This window comes from Nipponia nippon, unplaced genomic scaffold (assembly GCF_047370975.1).
Source record: "Nipponia nippon isolate SJK-2023a ecotype South Korea unplaced genomic scaffold, ASM4737097v1 scaffold_1, whole genome shotgun sequence".
NCBI classification, from domain to species: Eukaryota; Metazoa; Chordata; class Aves; order Pelecaniformes; family Threskiornithidae; genus Nipponia; species Nipponia nippon.
The window spans coordinates 83,778,602-83,800,668 of NW_028262290.1; the positions used below are offsets into that span (position 1 = coordinate 83,778,602).

General features: G+C 36.7%; 1 protein-coding gene across 10 annotated transcripts in view; it reads right to left on the minus strand.

Moving 5' to 3' along the window:
- Positions 1-22,067, minus strand: part of CDH18 (cadherin 18) — a 565,378-nt gene that overhangs the window by 49,924 nt on the left and 493,387 nt on the right. For all 10 annotated transcript variants that reach the window (XM_087761202.1, XM_087761183.1, XM_009469019.2 and 7 more), the window contains 2 exons: positions 14,747-14,934; positions 7,759-8,012 (listed from right to left, as the gene is read on the minus strand). In XM_087761202.1, coding sequence (XP_087617328.1) covers positions 7,759-8,012; positions 14,747-14,934 — 442 coding nt within the window. The remainder of the gene's footprint in view (positions 1-7,758; positions 8,013-14,746; positions 14,935-22,067) is intronic.

Sequence of the window (22,067 nt, forward strand, 5' to 3'; positions counted from 1 at the left end):
TGTTCATTTGAAGGAAATGAGTCATTTCTGTACACCCATCTTTTCTAGCTGACGATTTCTGTCTGCATGTGTTAACCACTAAACATCTTTTCTAGCTAATTCTGCCAGTAAATGTAGGCTAAGAAAAGCCTACACCCTTAGAGGCCTAATTCAGAAGTCAAACCAAGATAAAGGTTTGTCTTCTCTTGACTTTATGAATCTCTTCAGAGGATTACAATTGTCCAAATGTCCAAATGCATTTCAAGTAGGTGTGTTGATGGCAGAACTGCTATATCGAAGTTGCTTTTTATTCAGAGAGATTAACATTCAGATTCCAATGCTGCTAAGAAGTAAAGTGCAGTCAGTGTTATATGAGAATCACTTTTTGTTCCTAAAAGGTTTACCAGCTAAATAATGGTATTCTGCTTACATATTATCTTTTTTTATTCTCCTCATACTAAAGACTAAGCCAAATAAAACAAAAATTGATAGATTTATTTATCCATTTATTGGAGTTGAGTGGTGCTATCAAAAGACTACACTACAGAGATGTTCAGATATGAAGGCCAACTCCTAAAACCATAAAAGAATTTTAAATACTGGAGGCATTCTGAAGTCAGTGGAAATTATAGAAACATAAATATGATGTCCTGGCATGAAAAATCAGGCTCTCAAAGTCACCATATAAAGAGGATCTGGCAGTTTTTTCTCTCACAGCTCTAAGTGAGGGATGGAGGTGGTTCTGGTTGCTGTGAGATTTTGACCACCATCCCGAGCTGGATGCTTCCTAGTCAGAACAGCTGTCAGAATAGCTTACCAGTTCCTGTACAGAGAGACAGACATTTTTTTAGTGGGAGGTCTGGGACACACAGCTTGACAAGAATCAAAAATAATTTGAGGCCTCAGGGAACAAATCAGCAACAGATCTCCCACCTCAACACTATAAAGAAATGTTTTAAAACGGTTCCTCCCTGTGAAGACACACAAAGAATCAAAGAAATGGAAGAAAAATTCCCCTCTGCCTCCAGCCATTCAAAATAGGGTGTTATTTTTCTGTTTTGATTTACTGACAATCTTGGAGAAGAATAATACTGGAGGAATAGAGAGAGCAAACGAATGAAGGAGGTGAGATGGAGGAGAAGGACACAGCTCCTCTCTGGTAACTAACTGTGAGCCATTCACATATCCTGGAAAGATAGTGCGTCTCTGTAGGTGTTGATCACAGGGTTATGACAGTGTCATGCTTTGAGGGTCTGAGCAGAGTGGAGGACAGATATCTGCCTTTGCCTCCACGAGTGCAGGGCTGGCAGGATCCGAGGGGGGATGTTCCCCCATCAGGCATGTGAGGGAGGGACTGTCACTCTACATGACGGCACTGATCTCAGCAGGCTGCCCTCAGCACAGCTAACAAAGCATCCTGCGCATAGAACAGCAGAAAGCAAACTGACCTTACTCCACTTATATGATATTCCAAGAGCAAGTAAGACAAACGAATACAACTAGGTGAAGAGGCTTTTATATTTTCTGGCAGAGGATCAATCTCATCCCCTCTCCCTGCTGACAGTAGAGGGGAGTGGCATAGAAACTGATACTGATCTCAGAGGACAGGAAGAAAAAAAAAACCTAAAAATACAATTTTCATTTTCACCCCCCCATCCTGATCCCCTGGCACAGGTCTCTCCTGCACCTCCCTTGTCTTAATATGCTGATACTGTATGACCAAAATTTGAGTGACTGAGTTTGAATAAAAAGTTCAGGTTTTACTCCACCTCTAGTAAATATAAACTTTACATCAGAAAAATAGTCTATGACCAGAATCCTCTGCAACACTTTGTCTTTAAGGCTCTCAGAAATAATAATAGGAATACATGAAACTCCATGGGTATGTTCTTTCATCTACATATGAGCATTTCTCTTAAAATACCATTTACTGAAAATTAACAAGACTTTCTAAAGGCTGATGTCAGAAAGTACTGAACTTATGTCTATCAATGCAGCAAAAGTTAAAATAAGTTTCTCTGCCTGATGCAGGAATTGAAGAACAATTTCCTACACCACATTAATTGTTATAATCCTATGTACCTGTCATTCATTAATTTTTCAGTATTCTATCTGAAAGAAAGGAAAAGAAGGCTGCCAATTTAAATCAAACTAGGGTAAGGCAACTTTGAATTCATTATAGCTTAGAAATACCAGGTGTGGTGTTGGAAAGCACATTTTTGTACTCATTAGTATGTACATATATCATAACCATTATGATACATCATCCATTATAAGGCAATACCATAAGACCATTAGAAAAGTGAGAAGCCAGAATCAGGGCTGGGACTGTGCTTGTATTCTTCACTAACTTAGCACAAAATGAACAGTCTGATATTCACACAAAAAAAAAGAAAAAAAAAAAGAAAAGAAAAGAAAAGAAAAAGCTTTTCCTGACTTTCTTTGGTTATTTTTGTTTGCTACTTTGTTTTTATCTATAAAAGACAACCATGTGCCTCTTTATGTTTCATATGTATTTCTTCCGTGTTTTACTGCTTTTTTAGCAGTAGTGTCAAAAGCACAGTGAAGAAAGAAGTTCATTTGCTAGTGACATCAAGAAGTCACTAAGACTACCTCAGTTTCCTATAGGTAATCAATTTCAGTTTTAGCGAATAAAATTCATTGTAGTGAGGTAGATTACAGACTGCTTAGGGTCCAACACAAAAATGATTTGAATTCCAATGTATTAATGTAACAAAACCTAATCAACCTTCCAAGGATCCAACAAAATATAAGGTTATTTTTAACCAAGCCATGATAAACATCATTCTGAAAAGGGAAGGTGCTTCCATTTCTTATTGTTTGACACTACCATTACACTCAGAGTGCTGATCAGTAGCCATACCCCATTTGCCAGGAGTCTTCTGTTAAATATCTGGGAAGAGATCATTCTTGCCCAGAAATACAAACAACCTAAGTCAAACATAGTAAGTCGGAGTAACAAATGACGAGAGGGGACAGAGGCCCTGTCACTAGTGCTCAAAACAGTGATTTGCCTCGTGTGCCACTGCATGACAAAGATTGCACAGCAGCAGCAAAAGGAGTGAGCTGACTTTATGCTGTATGCAGGCTAAATTTCTATAATAGCATGACTTATTTCTCAAAAACTACTCTTACCAGGGTACAGTGTTAATAAAGACTTTCAGTTCCTTATTAGACAGTATCAAACTGGGATCAATTTAATATCAGGGAACTTGCCCATGTCATGCAACTATTTTCACTATTATACCGGAGTTTCAGAAGATATCATGTTCTTAAAACTATGCCTTTGCTCTTTTCTGAATCACTAGCTTGGAGGGGGCTTGGGGAACAGCAACAACATTATTTTTCTGAAAACCACTCCACTGAAAACAGACCAGATGCAGCCAGAAAGCTCCAAGGATCATTGGGAATTTGTGGCTAGACGGACTCAGCACCCAAGAATCACCTACAGGAAGATGGCAGGGTTTCAACAGGCACTACTGCAGCCCTGAGGCAGTACTAGCAGCCTAGGGCTGCTCCCAGTACACATATGCAACTTGCCAATTAAAAGCTGTTTTCACCCCTAATCCCCACGGAAGTCTTCTGTGTATGGGTTCAGGAAGAAAATAGATAATTTCTAAGTAAGTATGGAAAGACTTAAAATGAATAATATACTAAAATAAAATTTTAATTAGAGCATGTAATAGTCATGCTTTCTTTCATATTGTGTGGGAAACCTTCAAGACCCACTTGCACACCAGATATTATTATAAGACATAACTTAACCCTGATCTTTTCAAGCAACAAAAGATTTTGGTATGGAAGCAGACTACTTGACACAATGTAATGCAAGTGTTCAGTTTCTCACAAATGTTCCAATAAGGCAGTAACCCCTATGAATGAATTACAATTTAGGATGTTTTCCATTGATTTAGGATGCAATTTTTTAAGTAAATAGCTGCTTTTCAAACCACTCCAAAATCTTTATCTTTAAATTTATACACAATGGATTTTTAATATCTTTCTTTTTTATGCTATGATTATGTTTGCTTCTCATATTTCAATACAATAGTAAACTTTTATTTCAAAACATAGCATTTCTAAGTTTCCTTGAAAATGCATTTCTACCTATTTGAAGGAAAAAAAAATCAACTTAAAGAGAAAAATCCTTTAAAACAGCCCAAATTGCCAACCAGATAATGTCCAAATAAAAGAAAACTTAATAGCTACATTTGTTATTACAGAGGTTCTTTTGCTGGGGTTGAAAAAGTAAAACACTAGTACAAGCACTGGCACAAAGTAAGTGCACTGTGAAGACTGTTCAGCTCAGGAACAAGTTGAAATCACTGTGATGAAATTACAGTGAGGAAATAAGGATAAAAAAGCCTTCAGTTCCCTTTCTACTGATAACAATAGAGGTTGTTATTTATTTTTTGGGTTTAGTACAAATAACTATTTTTTAAAAAGATTTCCTTTCAGCATTGTTAATTACTCTAAGTACTCCTCTACCCATTATTCTGGTTATAAGAATTGTTCCTGCCACCAAAATAAACTGTTACTTAATTGCGCAGTGAACAAATCACAGCACTGTATCTCTTTCAGCAGCCGGACAGCAAAGTGACATGGTTGCAACTGTGTGCGCCTAATGCTTTATCAATCTCACACACAGCAACAAGCTTCCTCATAAAGTGGAAAGGACGCACAAGTGGATTAGGAAAAACTGTTAAGCAAATCGCTGCTCCATAGCTTGTCCTGCAGATTTACAGCATTTGGAGATGTATCTGAGCCATTTGCCTGAGGAACCATTACTCCATTGCTCCACATAGATCAGCTATGCAAGTCTTATCTGCAGCTATCTTCCCTGGAGACTGTGTGATCTGTGCCTTCTAAGAAAGTTACATTGAATCTTGCTGGTTTTATTTTTATAATCACTATTTTTATATTGAATGAACTAGGAATTGTGTGGAAACGAAGGAGAGACGTGATCTCATTACCCTCAGACTATCTTTCAGACTCATCAGGGTTTCAGACGAACTGTGAAGGCATTTCTTGTAAACCAGCACTGAAGGACGTAAGTGCACTGTGTGCACACTTCTGAGAAAAACGGCCTCCTCCAAGCTGCTCCTTTGCTTGTCGCTGTTAGCAGAGCGTGGGGCAGGACCCAGCCTCCAGTGGAGCAGCAGCTCAGCCCGGCCAACCCGGCCCGCTTCTCAGGTCATGCGCCGCTTCCAACCCATAGTTTCCCAAGCTGCAGCCAAATCTTGAAACACAAAGCCCTTCTGCACTGTGTCAGTACTGGTGTGCAAAGGGAGGTTAGGAAGCGGGGTTCAAGTTGCCCATTCCCAGAGCAGCCGTTCTCCTCCTGCAGGAGGAGGCTCAAGGAGAACCTGAGGGCACACTAACCCAGCCTGGTGCCTCCTCAGAGTCCTACGTGTTAGTCCAGGCCTTAAAGGATCAGTGTTTTTATAAAAAGCCCGCACGCTCACAAACGACATTCACTGTCAGTTTGACCAAGACGGGTAAAGCCTGGCTAGAGAGTGGACCCGGTCACAATATAATGATATGTCAAGGATATCTGTGCCACTACTGCCCTTGCCAAAACCTTCCAACCTGTAACTGAGGGCTGCCTCCTTTTGGAGCTTCATGATTCAGTGTGTTTTGCTAGCACTTTATTTTGTTTCCCATTGAAATAGAGAGATGGAAGGAACAATGCAAAAATAAATGTGAATGGGGGGAAATAATAGGATAGACAAAAGTAAGGATGATATTTCTTCTCAATTATATGAATAATATGGATATTTAATATTCTGGCCTCAATCACTGGTAACAAATTTCTGTTTGGAAGAAAAGGCCAATACAAAAAGCAAAATGTTTGGAAATATTTTTCCTTCCAATCCCTCTATCGCCAAATTATTGCCCATTTCACCCTGAAAATCTATTTCTGGCCTTCCTAGCCTTTGTACAAACTGCTGCTGCTTCCCTTTTACCACAGTTGTCTTACCCCTTTCTAGACAAAACTCTTAGGGGACACAGATGGTTGAATTATGGAGGAACTAGTTAAATCTGCACTTGCCCTTCCTCCTCCCAAACTACCATGATGGCTAATCTATCTGACTGTGTTAACTGCTGTTTCAGAATTATAGTACAGAATTAAAGCTACAGGCACTTGACAATTATTCTTAGCAAAATTTTCTTATTTATGTTACGATTTAGACACAAATACCATAGTGGTAATTTTTCAAAGGCAATAACTTGCCACTCAGAAATCATATATATCGATTGTCTGACACGAAACATTTTGAATCTTAGACTATTAGCACAAGAGAACCATAAAAACCTGATGCTTTCATTGTTTTACAAAAATTGTTTCATCTTACCAAGACTATTACGCATACCCAGCAAATTTCAACTCAGTCAGGAGACTAAAAATGCCCAATTAGCTTAAGAAAAACTGTTTTCCAAGTATATACTCATATGATTTCCACAAAAGCTATACCATTATGTCATAAAAAGGAATAGCATCAAATATGTTTTCACGAAGAATTTTTATTCTGAAATATTTTAAATCCACTACCATCTCTGAGACAAACATTCATGTATTGTTCCACAAAATTCTTATACTGCATGTCAGTTTAGAAAGTAACTCATCCCACAAATGAAGCCAGTAAAAAATGTCATTGGATCCTATTATAGCTGAAAACATGTAACTGAAAACTTTAAACCAGTAATGAATTCAAACCCCAAATCCAGAGTGTTCAAGGTTAAATCCAAATGCTCTTAAATTTAGAAGTCGTCAAATTGACATCCATATGTATATTTTTGGCATCAATGCTTTTTCAAGCTTGCTGTGGGGGTATTTCCAGCTTGAATTCAGTTCCTTAGTTCAGACCATGACCTATTTCCAAGCAAGTTCTGTTATTACAAGAAGTATTCTGGACAGATCAGCAACACAGAAATCCTTCTTTTTTTTTTTTCTTCTTTTTTTTTGTTTGAGAACATTTTCTTTAAGAATGAATTTCATTAAAAAGACTATCAAAATCTTTCCTTCCTAGTATGTTACATATTCATTTAGTTTTCAAATTATGTATCTGACGCTGCAAGTGCTTGCTTCTCAGCACCTCTCTTTGCCCTAGACCTCACAACTGGAGATGACACGACATATCCCTAACAACATCAGTGGGGTGCATTATTACACCCATTCTATTCTTTTGATACCCCACTAAAACCAAAGCATGTTACAAAATAATGGCTTCCTCCTCAAACACAATTTTGCAAAAATTATACTGCATGTCTGTGAGGAAAGGAGTACCTAAACCAGTTCCTGTCTTGCACAAGCACCTGGGACAACTACAGTGTGGCAAGTGTGCAGGGGGCCAGAACAATCCCGGCGTAACAGGGGAAAACCAGCATTATGATCCTGAAGAAATTTATAACTAGTGACAGGATACTGATTGGCAGCAGGCCAGTGAAGTGCACCATTTTATGTGATGTGGTAACAATACTGGCCTTGTTCAGCGGGCCGTTTGGAGAGATGATGTTACAGGAACTAGTGTACACAGATCTTTGCTCAAACCTATGGCTAGATGGCAATTTTACTGCAAACCAACAAAGGCTGAAATTTACGTTATTAAATCTAATCCATACAGACTGATCATGACACTGTTCTGACCTATGTTTCCTTTTATGTACTACAATAAAAGACATAGTTTCATACATCCCAGATCTCATTAACCCTTTACCTGGTGGAATTCAATCCCTTATAATTTGGACTTACTATACCTCACTAAACTGTTGGCAGCGTCAGGATCTTGTGCTGTTACTGTGCCAACAGCAGTTCCGATCTTTGAATTTTCATAAACTTCCATGACATAGGAAGGCATAGTGAAGAGCGGAGGTTCATCCACATCGCCAACAATGATCTTCAGCATTGTTACATCTTTGAATGGTCCCAAGTGCGAAAAACGGAAATCAAGGTGAGTATTTGCTCCTTCTATATTAAGTGTATATGATTTCTTTTTTTCATAGTTGAGCGGCTGTTGGCAGAAAAAAAGATTTATCAATGCCATTCTGTGCTTCATTTTAGCCTGCTAGCAAGCTAACTGTGTCTTTCCCATTTACCTTAAACCACATTTTTTCATGTTACTGGAAAGGGATAATATTCTGTGCTATTCTGGCAGCCACTGCCATACCTTGTAAGTAGAAGGATATACATGAAGCAGGATGGATTCAGGTTTTCTCTACAACAGAATTGTGGGCAAAGTACCAGTTTTGGAAAAACTAAGGCTTTAGAATGAGCCTCAGATTCTTCTTCCATGATAATGTAAAGTCTCTGGATTTTATCACCTTTTGATTTTTAGTGATCAATGCTAAATAGTGAAAAAGGTAGAGACTGATGTATCCCAAATTAAATTGACTTCATATCTTTAATTAACAAGTTTAATAGACAGTGATAGGGATACTAAAATTCTTTTGGGCATCTCTGGTCTTAAATCCTCAACTGAAAAATGCAACAGAGCCTAATGTTCCAATAAAACCCAACAGAAGGCACATCCCCAGCTGTACCATCCACCAGAAGCACCACTGACACTTCAGCATTGCTCTGTTATTCAAATCAATAGATGTCTACTAGGAATCCTACCTCTCTACTAAGAAGGAAGAAGCTGGGGGTCTGACTCATACATCACAGAGCATGGATACTTCCTTTCTTAGGAGTCCCATTCCTAGCTTGCTATTTACACATGTGAAAATTTCATCTCCTGAGTTCAGCTGGTTTTCAGAGTATTGTCAACTAATTTTACTGACTTGATATATTTATTTTAACCCTACACTAGCATGCTATTACACTGTCTTATGCAAGATATAGGATAAACATGACACACCCAACTCTCAACTCTTCCAGTGTCAGATAGTTATGTAGCAGAGGGGATTAAAAGGATATTTAACTTAAAAGTACACAAGTAACAAAGTTCCATTAGCAGATATAGAATTAAGCAATGTATATACTGGAAGCCATTTACAGGACCACAACTATTTTGAGTTGGTTTCTTCAGTCTCACTGAAGTAACTGACTACTTTTCATAGACAGTCCATCAAGAATTTCATGCGAGAAGTTATTTTTTCCATATATTGCCTGTTAGTTCTAATTACTGAAAAGCCTTTAAAAAATACCAGTTCAGTTCCAGGCAGCCATAGGACAGATTTCAAGTTTCACATTGCTATCTTTCAAATGTGCTTCTGCGTTGAGCAAAAGCACTTATTCTTGATAACAGACACCTCAATATCTACTGGATTACAAATTTCTGGCTTCAGCCAATTCATAAAGGACAGGTAGTTTAATACTTATTATCATACTGAGCAAAGCAAATAGTTTGTACAGATATATATATACCACCACTAAGTTTCCAACAGTCTCTGAACACAGGCATAATACTAAAAGAAGTTGCATACGCGTGGAATTTTTTTTTAGAATTGAAATTATTACGACATTATGGCATGGCAGAATTCCACTGTGACCAGTATCGTTTTGTGTGGACCTGACAGTCTGCCTGAACAGATCTCAGTACAAGTATTCAAGCCTTTGACCAAGACTAAACTGGTATTTCCTATCACCGCAAAGAATGGAAAAGCCGTACTGAAGACAAGAAATATGAGGAACCCAATGTGTGATTTGTCAATGTCAGTGTGTATTTTGTAGGTAAAATCTACAGTAAATTTGACTGATGATGTATAAGAAAAATAGCTGGTCATTATTTATATATGCTATATATTTCTTTCATTTCTCCTCTGTGTATTGAAGGACAATTAATTCATTCTCTTAACTCTAATAGTATGAGAATTTTTTGTATTTTGCTTTCTCTGTCTCCTTTTCCTGAATGTAAAAATTAAAATTTTAAAGGCATGGAAATTTACTATAGCCTGATAAATCTATTACTATAAAAAAAAAGAGCTAAGTATAATACTCAATTAAATCAATTCATAAAGAAACATAAGTTTAGTAAATTGTAACTCAAATGTCGTTCATTAATTTATGATGTATTTCTGTTATGAGGAGGGAAATATTTAGTAATTTGCATTGCTCTGCAGCATATATATTCCAAGATTAAACAAGTTTACAATAGGATTGCAAACTGTAACTATGATGCCTTTTTGGAAAATTAACTTAAGTTTATACTGACAATGACTGGGTTAGGTTTTATAGAAAGATTAATTTCTCTAAGAAAACACACGATGAATAACACAAGGTCTAAAGTCTTGTTTTCTTTCTTTTATGTAGTTATTCAATCAGACATTACCAATACTTTTTTTTTTCTAGAAATACGAGAATAATCCATTCATGTAATCAGAAAAAGCTGACATTTCAACCATAGACAAAGCATTTTTTTTACTTTCATTTTTTTTCTTCTTCTTCTCATAACATCTCTGAATTAAAGAATCGGTTACTGGGACATAAAAGAAAAAGAGCTTACTCTTCTGTACGGTGATTCACGGAGGTGAAAAAACAACACTATTTTCAACATTGAGCTATTTTAGACAGAAAAGACACGTACTGTACTAAGGATTATTATTACCAGGGGTCACAATTAGTAACAATTTTTTTTTATTTTTTTTGTAGTCTCCTGAGGAGAAGTAAGGAAATTTACAAGCAAAGCATGCCCTGTGCTATTCGACATCTTTGAACAACTCACAAGTCCAGTTGTCACATCACTTTTCCTTTTACTTTTGATAAAATATTAAAAAACTGAAATCTTGTTGCAATTTGAATCTACAGAACTGTATTTTGCTAGGTTCCTGCTTAAACACTGTGTATGTGTTGAAATTGACATTTACCTTACATTTGAAGAACAAATTGGGCCTGTCTAATGCTGTGCTAAGAAATTTGCTCACAGACTTATCCATTATTTCAGGTAATCTGAGCTGTTTACCAGTAGGAGGTTTTTATTCCCATCTTTTTTTAATCTAATTTATTCATCATAACATTCAGCTTAAAATACCTAAGCTATTCCAATTCAGCAAGAGTTTGGGCATAAAAATGGTAGTGCAAAATAATTTATATTTACAAAGGAAATATTTCAACTATCCCATCAGATTCACAATAGGATTCACAATTAACTCCAAATAGTCAAACAGAAAGATGTCCTTTTTGACCCCCTGCTCTCTCCAAGAGAAGCAAATACTCAAATAAATTACTTGTAAAGATGTTCACTTGTAATGTGTAAAACCAAAGTTTAAATTCTCCCTCATTTAACTCACAGGCAGGCCTTGAGTATCAGTTGCCTATCTCAGTCATTAGCTGTAGCTATAAGGTAAGAGAGGCAGCACTATCTTGTCTCTCTAGAAATCTAGATGATAATTTTCACATTTACTTAAAATTGTCCTAACACTGACAATCATTAACTCTTTCCTGGGAAGAAAACAAAACATTTAAATTTTAGATGGACCTAAACAGATTTGTTGTTCATGTTTCTTGTTTTCCCAAAGCACAATGTCTTTCCATGACCATTGCCCACATATCTTCGGTATGTATTAATTGGTTACTCTGATATTCATGCAAAACTGAAAACACTAAACGTAGCTCAAGTGGTGAAGGGTTTAGAGGGGAAGTCGTACGAGGAGCGGCTGAAGTCACTTGGTCTGTTCAGCCTGGAGGAGACTGAGGGGAGACCTCATCGCAGTCTACAGCTTCCTCACAAGGGAAGGAGGAGGGGCAGGCGCTCATGTCTTCTCCCTGATGACCAATGACAGAACCCAAGGGAATGGCAGGAAGATATGCCAGGGGAGGTTCAGGTTGGACATTAGGAAAAGGTTCTTCATCCAAAGGGTAGTGGAGCACTGGAACAAGCTGCCCCCGGAGGCAGTCACGGTGCCAAGCCTGACAGCATTCAAGAAGCATTTGGACAACGCCCTCAGACATATGGTGAGATTTTTGGGGTTGTCCTACACAGGGACAGGAGTTGGACTCGATGATCCTTGTGGGTCCCTTCCAACTCAGGGTATTCTATGATTCTATGATTTTATGACCAGTCATAGGGCTAACTAGAAAATACTGCTGTTGATTATACTGCAGGTTGTGTTTCTAATACCAGACTCCCAAAAGGAATAGCAGGATTTTATGAGAAGTAAATAGCTGCTTCCTGAACATCTCCAGTTTCATTATACAAAATGGAAGAGCTATAGGCTGTTCAGACCATTTCTTTTCTGGGAAGCTTGAATGATACTTGCTGACTTGAGGTCAGGAAAGTTCTAGCATACTTCTCCGAAAGTCATAACAAGGGGTGAACACGTTGACCAGACATTCTCTGAAGGATCCAGAGAGTAATGGCTTTCACTGTGCTACTTTGTTTTGGTGTCCTCTAGTCTCCCACTCAAACAAGGAATTGCATGAGGCAAAGGGGAAATCCTTTATGACAGTTTGCAATCAACCCTTTGTGTCAGGATCTTTGAGACTGAAAGGTGGCTCCACAGGGCTTGTCAATAGGGGAGATAATGAAAGTACCAGATGCTTTGGGTCAGCCCAGAATGAGACTGGAAAAGATGCCTTCCAACACTCACAGACTTCGCATGCCTGTTGAACTTTGCATGCCTCCATGCTAGGCTTAGCATGGAGGCGCTGAGAAAATTGATTTTTGCATCAGAATCTCAAATAAGTGAAGTTTCAAAAGGTTTGAGGAGGACTTCAGATCTTCAGACACAATAATATATTTACTTCTGGCCTTTCTGATATGCCTACTATACATTCTTCCAGAGAAGGGGCCAAATCATTCTATTCTACTGTTATAGAAGGTACTGGCATCCGATATACGAAGCAAAACTGGTTCTGTTCTTAGTGAAGATTCTCTCTTTTGGGCAGACTATCCAAATAATTCAGCTTCAAACCCAATCTAAATTAAAAGTAATCACAGCACAAGGTATACAAAATACTAAACTGCATACAAGATCTGAGTTAAAAAAAAAATTAAAAAAGGAGACCACCTTTTTGTACTGTACAAGGGAATATTATAACTTCTCTGACAAAAGAATAGAGGTATTTTACACTGATTTATGTAGCTTGTAAGTGCTGAATTTCTGCTCAACTGAAATATAACATTACCTAAGCAAAATGTACCCCCTTCTTGTCTTGATGGGAAAATGACTCAAATAACTGTCATGTGTATGTATAAGAACAGGCAACATATGCCTTTGTCATATTCTAAAACAGTGAAAATTTCTCTGAAGCTATTTTGTCTGCCAAAACCAGTAGGAAATGTGATTTTACACTTTTTATGTGTGGACTCTTTCATTTTGTTGCAAATTCTTCCTTTCTGCTTCATGGTCTCAATATGCATAAATGTTGTATTTACTGAACAATAGTCTTGGTGAACTTTTAAACAGAGAACAATGCTCATTTTGAAGAAAAAATAACAGATTATGGCATTAGCTACATCAAGACCACCAGCAAGTAAGTTTAATGGTATAAAAAAGACAGAGTTTACTTTTATGTGGCTGAAAGAGGTGGGTATTACACAACCTTTACAAAAGACACTGAATTAAAGCTTTTTAAGATATTGGGAGAGATAGGAATCCTTTTAAAATCATTACAAATTATAAAAATAACATTTCCTTCAGTTATAAAATCTTTTTGAAGATGTTAAATAAAAATTTACTTATATACATACCTATTCAGATGCAAAAAAAAAATTCTTTATGATTGTTTTTATTTATTTTCTTTTCCCACATTTTCTCTCATTTTCATTCCTCCTATCCTTAGTCAGGCCCAGAATACATATTACCAAATATGAATACAAATTCACTTTTTTTTTTTAGGCTGTATGGATATAATTGATGCCTACAAGACTCAATAACAACAAATCCACATGACAATTGCTAATTGATGTCTGTTAGTCCAACTGAAAACTGAAATAAAGAAATTATTTCCCTTTATTGGAAAGTTTTTTTAAAAAATATTACTTAAATGTAACAACCTGTATCTCTGGGTTATTATAAAAGTAAATTTACATCTAGCCATAGAATATTAGCATAAGTTGGCAGACACTTCAGGAAACGTTCACTATGAACTCAGTTCAGAGGACCTAATATGGAGATGAAATTATCTATGGAATTATATTTGTGCATGGAGTTCAGTTAAGAATGAAACTAAATGGCAAGAACACTTTATAATTAATAGTTTAAATAGACTGGGGTAAGTATAGGAAATTCATATAAATTATGATTGTGTGATGGCTTGACCAGTTACCTTTTGAGTCTTTATAAGCAAGTTGGTATTTACATTACACAGTGCACAATACTTGACCCTTTAGACACCAGCTGGCAATTAAGTCAAAGAATAACAATCCATGAAAATTGAATTACACGGTCATTGTCACAGATAAACTTTCTATGTCAAGATTCATGCAGGTTGGGGTCAACAGCACAACTTTCAGCCAAATTTCACGTCTTTCAAAGAAATTTAATGTGCAAAACCACTATTCAGAAAAATTAAACTATCTTAATTAAAAATTCAGTAAGATTTAGTTTCTTATAAGTATTAGATATGACCATTCAAAAAGCACAGAAGATTTAAATAACTGTTTCTTTCATTCAATTTCTTTTCTCCCTGAATTTCCTGCAGAGATTTAGTGTCTCAGGAAGCAATGTGGAGAAGCTTACACCACTGAAGTTCATGGTTCAATAGGTTTACACAGTAAAATATTTTCATCATGGTGTCTGCTTATTCTGCATTCATCATTATAATTTTATTACATACACAGGAAACTTTCAGTCTATTGCTTACCTTCTTCAGGGAAAGAATTCCTTCCCTTGTTTCTTTGTCAGTAGATATGGAGAAGACCCCAGAGCCATCACCATTTATAATTGTGTACTTCATGTCTGCATTTGAACCAGTGTCTGCATCATTTGCTTTGATTTTGCCAACTGCTGATCCAACTTGAGCTGATTCAGGAACATACAGCTGATAATGTTCTGACGGGGGGAAAAAAAAATCACAATAGTTTAGACATTTTCTAGACAATCTACATTAGAGAACTGTTATGTGCTTGATACACGTCTGAGTAAACAGAATAGTATTTCATAAGCAAAACTGACAAATAAACCTATGAACTTATTTAGATTCCTGAAAGAACTCAAAAGGGAATTGTATTTTACTTGGCATGCCTTCGTTCCCTATTCAAAATCCAAATTCCATAATGCAGGATTCTGGTTTTCACAGTTATTTTTGCTGTTCATCACATAACACAGAAATTAACTCTGAAGCTTACTTCACACCAGTATTTTTAAAAGTTTATCTCTTCCATAACCAAAACATATTTATCTTCACTAACTTACCATCAAATGAATAGTCAAATGAGTACTTTTGAACTGGAAAATCTTTGTATGTTACATTTATAATTTGTTTTTCTGAAATCTGATAATTTTGCAGCATTGCATCAACATTTTGCAACACTGAATCAATACATATTTTGCAACATTGAGTCAACACGTATTTTTTGTCTACAGAAAAATGTAATAAATCTTAATATTTTACCATTACCACTTGGTAGTGTTTTTGTTGCAGCACAAAAACCTTTGCACACAAATCTTACTCGGTATCCACGGTAAAGAAAAACGAACATAATGAGTACATAAAAGTATTGCACATTTGTGCCCATAAAAAGCATCCATAACACTATGTTACACAAAACACAACGGTGTTTTTATGAACTGTTAGGTTAATCATTAGAAAATGAAATATTTTTTTGAAAAATAATTTTCTTAACTGTCTCTGTCCTTTTGGATTCAATCTCCTAACAGATACAACGTTGCCTGGGGGACAGGAAGATGCCACAAGGAGAAAAAAGTGGCTAACAGGCACAATGTGACTACATAAACCTCAATTTCCACCTGAAACTAGGCCAGAAAGACAGCTCAAAGAAAGCTTCCCCAATAATTCTAGTGTTGTAACACATCACCGATGTTGAAATCTACCAGCACTGAAAAGAAGAATACACATTCAATAGAAGGTGTGCACAAACCAAACCCCACCCCAAACAGTCCCCCATCCAAATCCCTCCCCAACAGTCTGCACAGTTTACATCACAGGTCAACCACCAACACAGAAAAGAGAGCAAAATAACAACCTCTGTTATTACATATCTTCTAAAACTCTTACAGAGTTTCTTCTATATTCCCCTTAGTCATTCTGCATAGTGAATGCAATAGTGCAACACCGAGGTGCAGGACAGTGAATCAGAAGATGCTACATATCAAAGCTAACATGTTGTTACAGTTTGCTGAGTTTGAATGAGCTGGCATGACCGCAGAGGTGCCCTCTGCATGTAGAAAGAGAAAGGTAAAATTTAAATTTAATTCAGAGATTAAACCTGCATTATGGCAGAAAAACACTATTTGTTGGATGGATTGAAGAAATTATGAATCTACAGAAGTTGCAATTGCAGAGAGAATGGACGTTATCACTAAAATACAACTAACATTTTAGACACCTATTAGAAAATAGAAGATTTTATTATAAATTTGTCTAATTCCTTGCACAATGGTTCCTAAACTTATTTATAATCTTGAACTGTTTTCGTAATAGTAGCCCATAATACTAATAAACAAACAGTAGTGTGAGAAGGATGGACGAGAGCACTAAACTTTGTTAGTCCAAAAGGAAAGGTTTCTTAGGAAAACAAAAAATAAGTTACCATGCATTAGGGAAATCTCAAGGAAAACAAGAAATGTCCAGCAGAACAAGAGGAAAAGTATAATTTACCACATGAAAAAATAAAATACCAACACTGATATAACAGGAAAATTGCTTAGTAGTTGATTCAATTAAAACACATAGTTAATTCTTTGATGCAATTCTTTGATATGCGTATAAAAGCCATCTTCACAAATTTCCAAATAAATGCTCTGCCATGCATTCTTTTGCAACGCTTCATGTTTACAGACGATGTCAACCGACACTTTCCTATTGCTGGTTGCTTTATATCATACATAAAATTACAGTGATGGGATGAGATTAATTTTGGAATTTACTTATTGTTAAAATAAATGTGAAATGTGGTCTTTTGACACTTTTGCTTTGACTAATGCATTCCGAAAAGGAAAAGGTTGAGGCCATAAAGAGTATGTTATGTAGAGGCCATAAAGAACATGTTATATAATCAAGCCACTTCAGGAATTGGAAGTGTTATAACCCATATGATAGGGTGAACTAATTAGAGACTTCCAGATAGTCAAGCTAGTTCAAATATATCCACATGACAGTACATACTTCTTTATAATCACACCCCAAGTGTTAGCCATCTGTTTCAGAAAATCATTTTACTGATACCAGCTTCAAACATTCTGAAATATGAAAACTTCAAGCAAAACAAATATTTGAAATCACTCATTAATTATCTGTCAGTATTTGTAGAACTGAAATGTTTTAAAAAAAATAGATGGAATGAAAAGAAAACTGTTAAAAAATAAAAACTCTTAGATCATAAGGTCAGAAATGTTTCCCAACGAGTATTTAACCACTGCTTCACAGAGACAGCCTGAAGATGTCTCATACAGACATTAGCCAAATAGATAATTACAGACAATACTATCTGAAACGAAGAAAGACATGAGAGGATAAAATTCAGCAACATGAAGGTTAGATAAAATATATTATAGATACTTATTTAGACTAGCAGTGGAAACTGGAAATGTTCTTACTCAACACTAAATTGTTGTAAACTTTATTACTGGAAAGTAAAGGAACTGACTAAAGGCTCAACTGAACATTTCCTTGAGCATTGAATAAATTTTGATAGGACATTAAAATAATGTAGGATCTATATACTGTGAATTTATGATTCTTTGTTATAAGCTGAGTCTGTCTCAACCCTCTAAAAATTAGTTGGGAATTTAGGAGCCCTGAGGATCAGGTACCAGTCTGTATCAAAACTGTTTCACCAAATCTGCCTGAGTTGAACAGATTATTCCTACACTCCCAGCATCGCAGCCTTCCAGGAGCTGTTGTAAAGCAGAAATTTCAAACAGTCTTGGGGATGCTCTAAATGGTTCTAGAGGAGCTGCCTGGTGGCTTACAGATCAAGATTCTGTAGAGGCTGATTTGGTTCTCAATTTTTATGTTAACATTCACTCAGATGCATTCACTTAACTCATTAAATGAGTAAATTAGTATTCTTTTCCAGTTAATGTACTGTATAGGATAGTCATACCACTTTGCAGGACTTTAACCTATGCTAATTGAAACATTGTTCAAATACATATAGGCGATCTTCATCTTTCTTTCAATAAACTACATGGCTTATCTGTCATTACAGTACAGAAACAATTTATTGATCTGTAGAACAATTTACTTCTCCTTTCAATTATCCTCCAGGCAACCTATAATGCTGTGTTTTACTCTCAGAAAAGCAATTTCTCTGTCTGAATCTCTCAGAAAAAGAAGTATGACAGTATTTAATGCAACTCAACAAGCATGTTATTAACTTTATTTCATTCATTAATCTATTTTGTTGATAATTTTGACCTACTTTTCTAGGTTATAATGTCCTCTTGAGCAGTAGGAATTGCCTTACTTTACAAAGGAAGGGAGGAGAGGCATAATACTGAACTAATCAAGAAGTAAGTAAATATTTGGCCTGCTTATTATTTGTTTATCCAAGGTATAGTTTTAGCAACATGAGGATAAATACTGCTTGGTGATGAACCAACAGATGTACTCATTCATACAGCACAGCTCATAAACTGATGCCTTTGTCTATCTACTAGCTAATTGATAAAGACAGCAAGTGATTGCCTTAACATAAAATACCACCGTATCCTAAATGTATATCAAAGTGCTATGTGAAGAAAGTTTGCTTGAACCTACAACTGGCTAAATACTCAGTCACGAGCCAAACTGATATGGAGAACAAATGGACAGTGAGCCAGGCTCGACGTCTGATGATTATGAGTACAAAATTCAACTGGCAGCCAATTAACAGTAGTTGTTCAGGAATCAAAACTGTGGCCAAAACTATTTAATGTCTTAATTAATGACCTGAATGATGGGTTGCATGTATTCGCAGCAAGTGAGTGGACAATACCAACTTGGGAAAAAGTGGTCAGTATGCTGGAGGGCAGGGCTGCTGTTCAAAAGGGACCTGGACAGGCTGGAGAACCTCACAGCGTTCAACAGCGGCACGAGGGGAGGAATAATGCCATTTACCAGTACACACTCAGGGCCAACCGCCTGTAAATCAGCTTTGCAGAAAAGGACCTGAAAAGGACCTTTCAAAACTTCACTAGACAAGGCCCTTGGCAACTTGATCTAACTGAACCTGCTTTAAGCAGGGGTTTGGTTCAGATGACCTTTTGGAGGTCTCACATGAATCTATGTTCCCAGCATTCATGAAGTTGATGCCAGCCATCTTTGGTAAAACTAAAGTGCAGCTCCAACTGTGGGCTGTGCTCAATCTTGCTTGGTGGCTTTCTACTACAAAGTTATTCTTCATTCTCAGAGCTGCTTGTTTTCATTGCATGCAGTAGATTATTCTGGATTTCTCTTTTGAGACTGCAGTTTTTTAGAAGTTCATTTCTTGCAGTATGTCTTCGACATTCATTACATCTCTTTACTATGCCTATTTTTAATACACTAAAGCCCATTTTAATCCATCATCATTATGAATACAGTAACAGTTATGTTTCCAGAAGCTCAATTTTATATCTTTTTGATGACAACATCCCTTTCATACAGCTAAGCTAAGGAAGAAATTTTTAAGATGTGTGTTTGGCTTACTCAAAAAACCAACATTTCTGCACTTTCTAAAAATATTTGAAGTGTAAGTGGAGTTATTTCTTATTTGCAAATATGACACTAAAACAATCTTCAAAATTCAGACATTTTGCTTGCCTTGAAACTCTGGAGAACATAACACTCTTGGGTCAATTTAGAAAAAAACATTCTTCTTAGATGCAATAGACTCCTTTGGCTGGAAGAAGACTTGTGCATCCCTATGACCCTGGTTTTTACATCTCAGTGCAAACCTGAAGTTATATTTGTGATTAAAATTATAATGTGATGAATTTAATTTATGTTCCATGCAACTTTGCCTTTACAGACAGTAACTAAAAGTACCTGAGAACTTTCTGACTAATTCTCAGAGATCAAAAGTATTCTGACTTCTTGTAAAAAGTGTGAAGTCTATGCCACTCATGGATAAAAGCAGAAACAGAAAGAAAACTGGATTTCCTGGATTTTTGGAGTACTTTCCTGTAGGTATTGAATACCCAAATACACATTTTCTATGCAAATGGAAAGGGAAAAACAACATATACACTCCATAATCATCACTAATGAGCAACTTAATGGTTGGGCGTGATCTGTAGCAGTCATGCTATGCCATTTACAGGGGGACCACAGCTATCAGGCAGCTTGGGTCAGCAGAGAGCAATAGCAACACCTGTAAAAGGGATATGCTCCATTTGGACTGTGTTTATTTTTGTCGTTTGTTTGTTTGTTTTTCCCTGGCATTAGCAGAGCTAGGATTGTGCTCCCGTTGGGGTTTAGCTTCATAGAGGACGTGAAAATGAAGGCAGTTCTGAAGAACAACCCTTCAAATGGAGTGGTCCTGCTCCCAATTCTCCACTCAGTAAACAAACAAAACAAACAAACAACCCCCCTCATTCCCAAAACCAGTATTGCCTCATTCACAATCCTTATAGAAAAAAAAAATCTTTTTTTTGCTATCTAGAGTATTTCAAAATTATTTTGATATGTATGATGTATGTAAAGAATAATCTACTTTGTACATAGAAATCCTCATAGACAATACACAATTAACTGAAATAAAAAACACTGCTAGGCTCCATCCTACTGTTAGGAGTAAAGTTGATGCACATAGCTGGCATTAAAGCTCAGTATAGAGAACACATTATTTTCTACAAATATTTAGTCATTCTTCGGCATCAATATATTTTTGCCCCTCCCAGCTTCCCTTTATATTTGAATTCCGTAAACAATTCTGTGATCAAGTTTTATTGTTGTGAAATCTTGTCAAAGGAGAGTTTTTAAATCAGATACTTAAATACTCTTAAAAGTATTACATTCACTTCCTTTAATTTTTACAGTAAAAATCTGATTAAGGGAATCACAGTTACTGTGCCCAGAAAACACAATATCATGAGACTTCCTATGCAATCAAATGGCATTGAACAACTTATGTCAGATTTCAGTGATAACTGAAACAATTTGGTAGCTTTAACTTCAAATATTGTGCAAATATGAGAACATATCAATCTTCTCACAAAAAATAAAATAAGATGACAATTAAACAAGTCACTTTACACAATATTTTCCAGTCTATGGAAGCATACACTCAAAAATACACGTACTTTATTTCTTCTCTCTTAACTCTCTTTGGTACTTAATGCCAGCTGAATATGAGCTAGCAATGTGTTCAGGTGGTCAAGAAGGCCAATGGCATCCTGGCTTGTGTCAGGAATAGTGTGGCCAGCAGGACTAGGGAAGTGATCGTCCCCCTGTATTCTGCACTGGTGAGGCCGCACCTCAAGTACTGTGTTCAGTTTTGGGCCCCTCACTACAAGAAGGACATTGAGGTGCTGGAGCGTGTCCAAAGAAGGGCCACAAAGTTGGTGAAGGGGCTAGAGCACAAGTCTTATGAGGAGCGGCTGAGGGAGCTGGGGTTGTTTAGTCTGGAGAAGAGGAGGCTGAGGGGAGACCTTATTGCTCTCTACAACTACCTGAAAGAAGGTTGTAGCAAGGTGGGGGTCAGTCTCTTCTCTCAAGTAACAAATGACAGGACTAGAAGATATGGCCTCAAGTTGCGCCAGGGGAGGTTTAGATTGGATATTAGGAAAAATTTCTTCACCGAAAAGGTTGTCAAGCATTGGAACAGGCTGCCCAGGTAAGTGGTTGAGTCCCTATGCCTGGAGGTATTTAAAAGCCGTGTAGATGTGGCGCTTAGGGATATGGCTTAGTGGTGGACTTGGCAGTGTTAGATTTACAGCTGGACTTGATGATCTTAAAGGTCTTTTCCAACCTAACCAATTCTATGATTCCATGATTCTATGATCTCTTAAGTAACGTATTCCTCATCTCACGTGTTCAT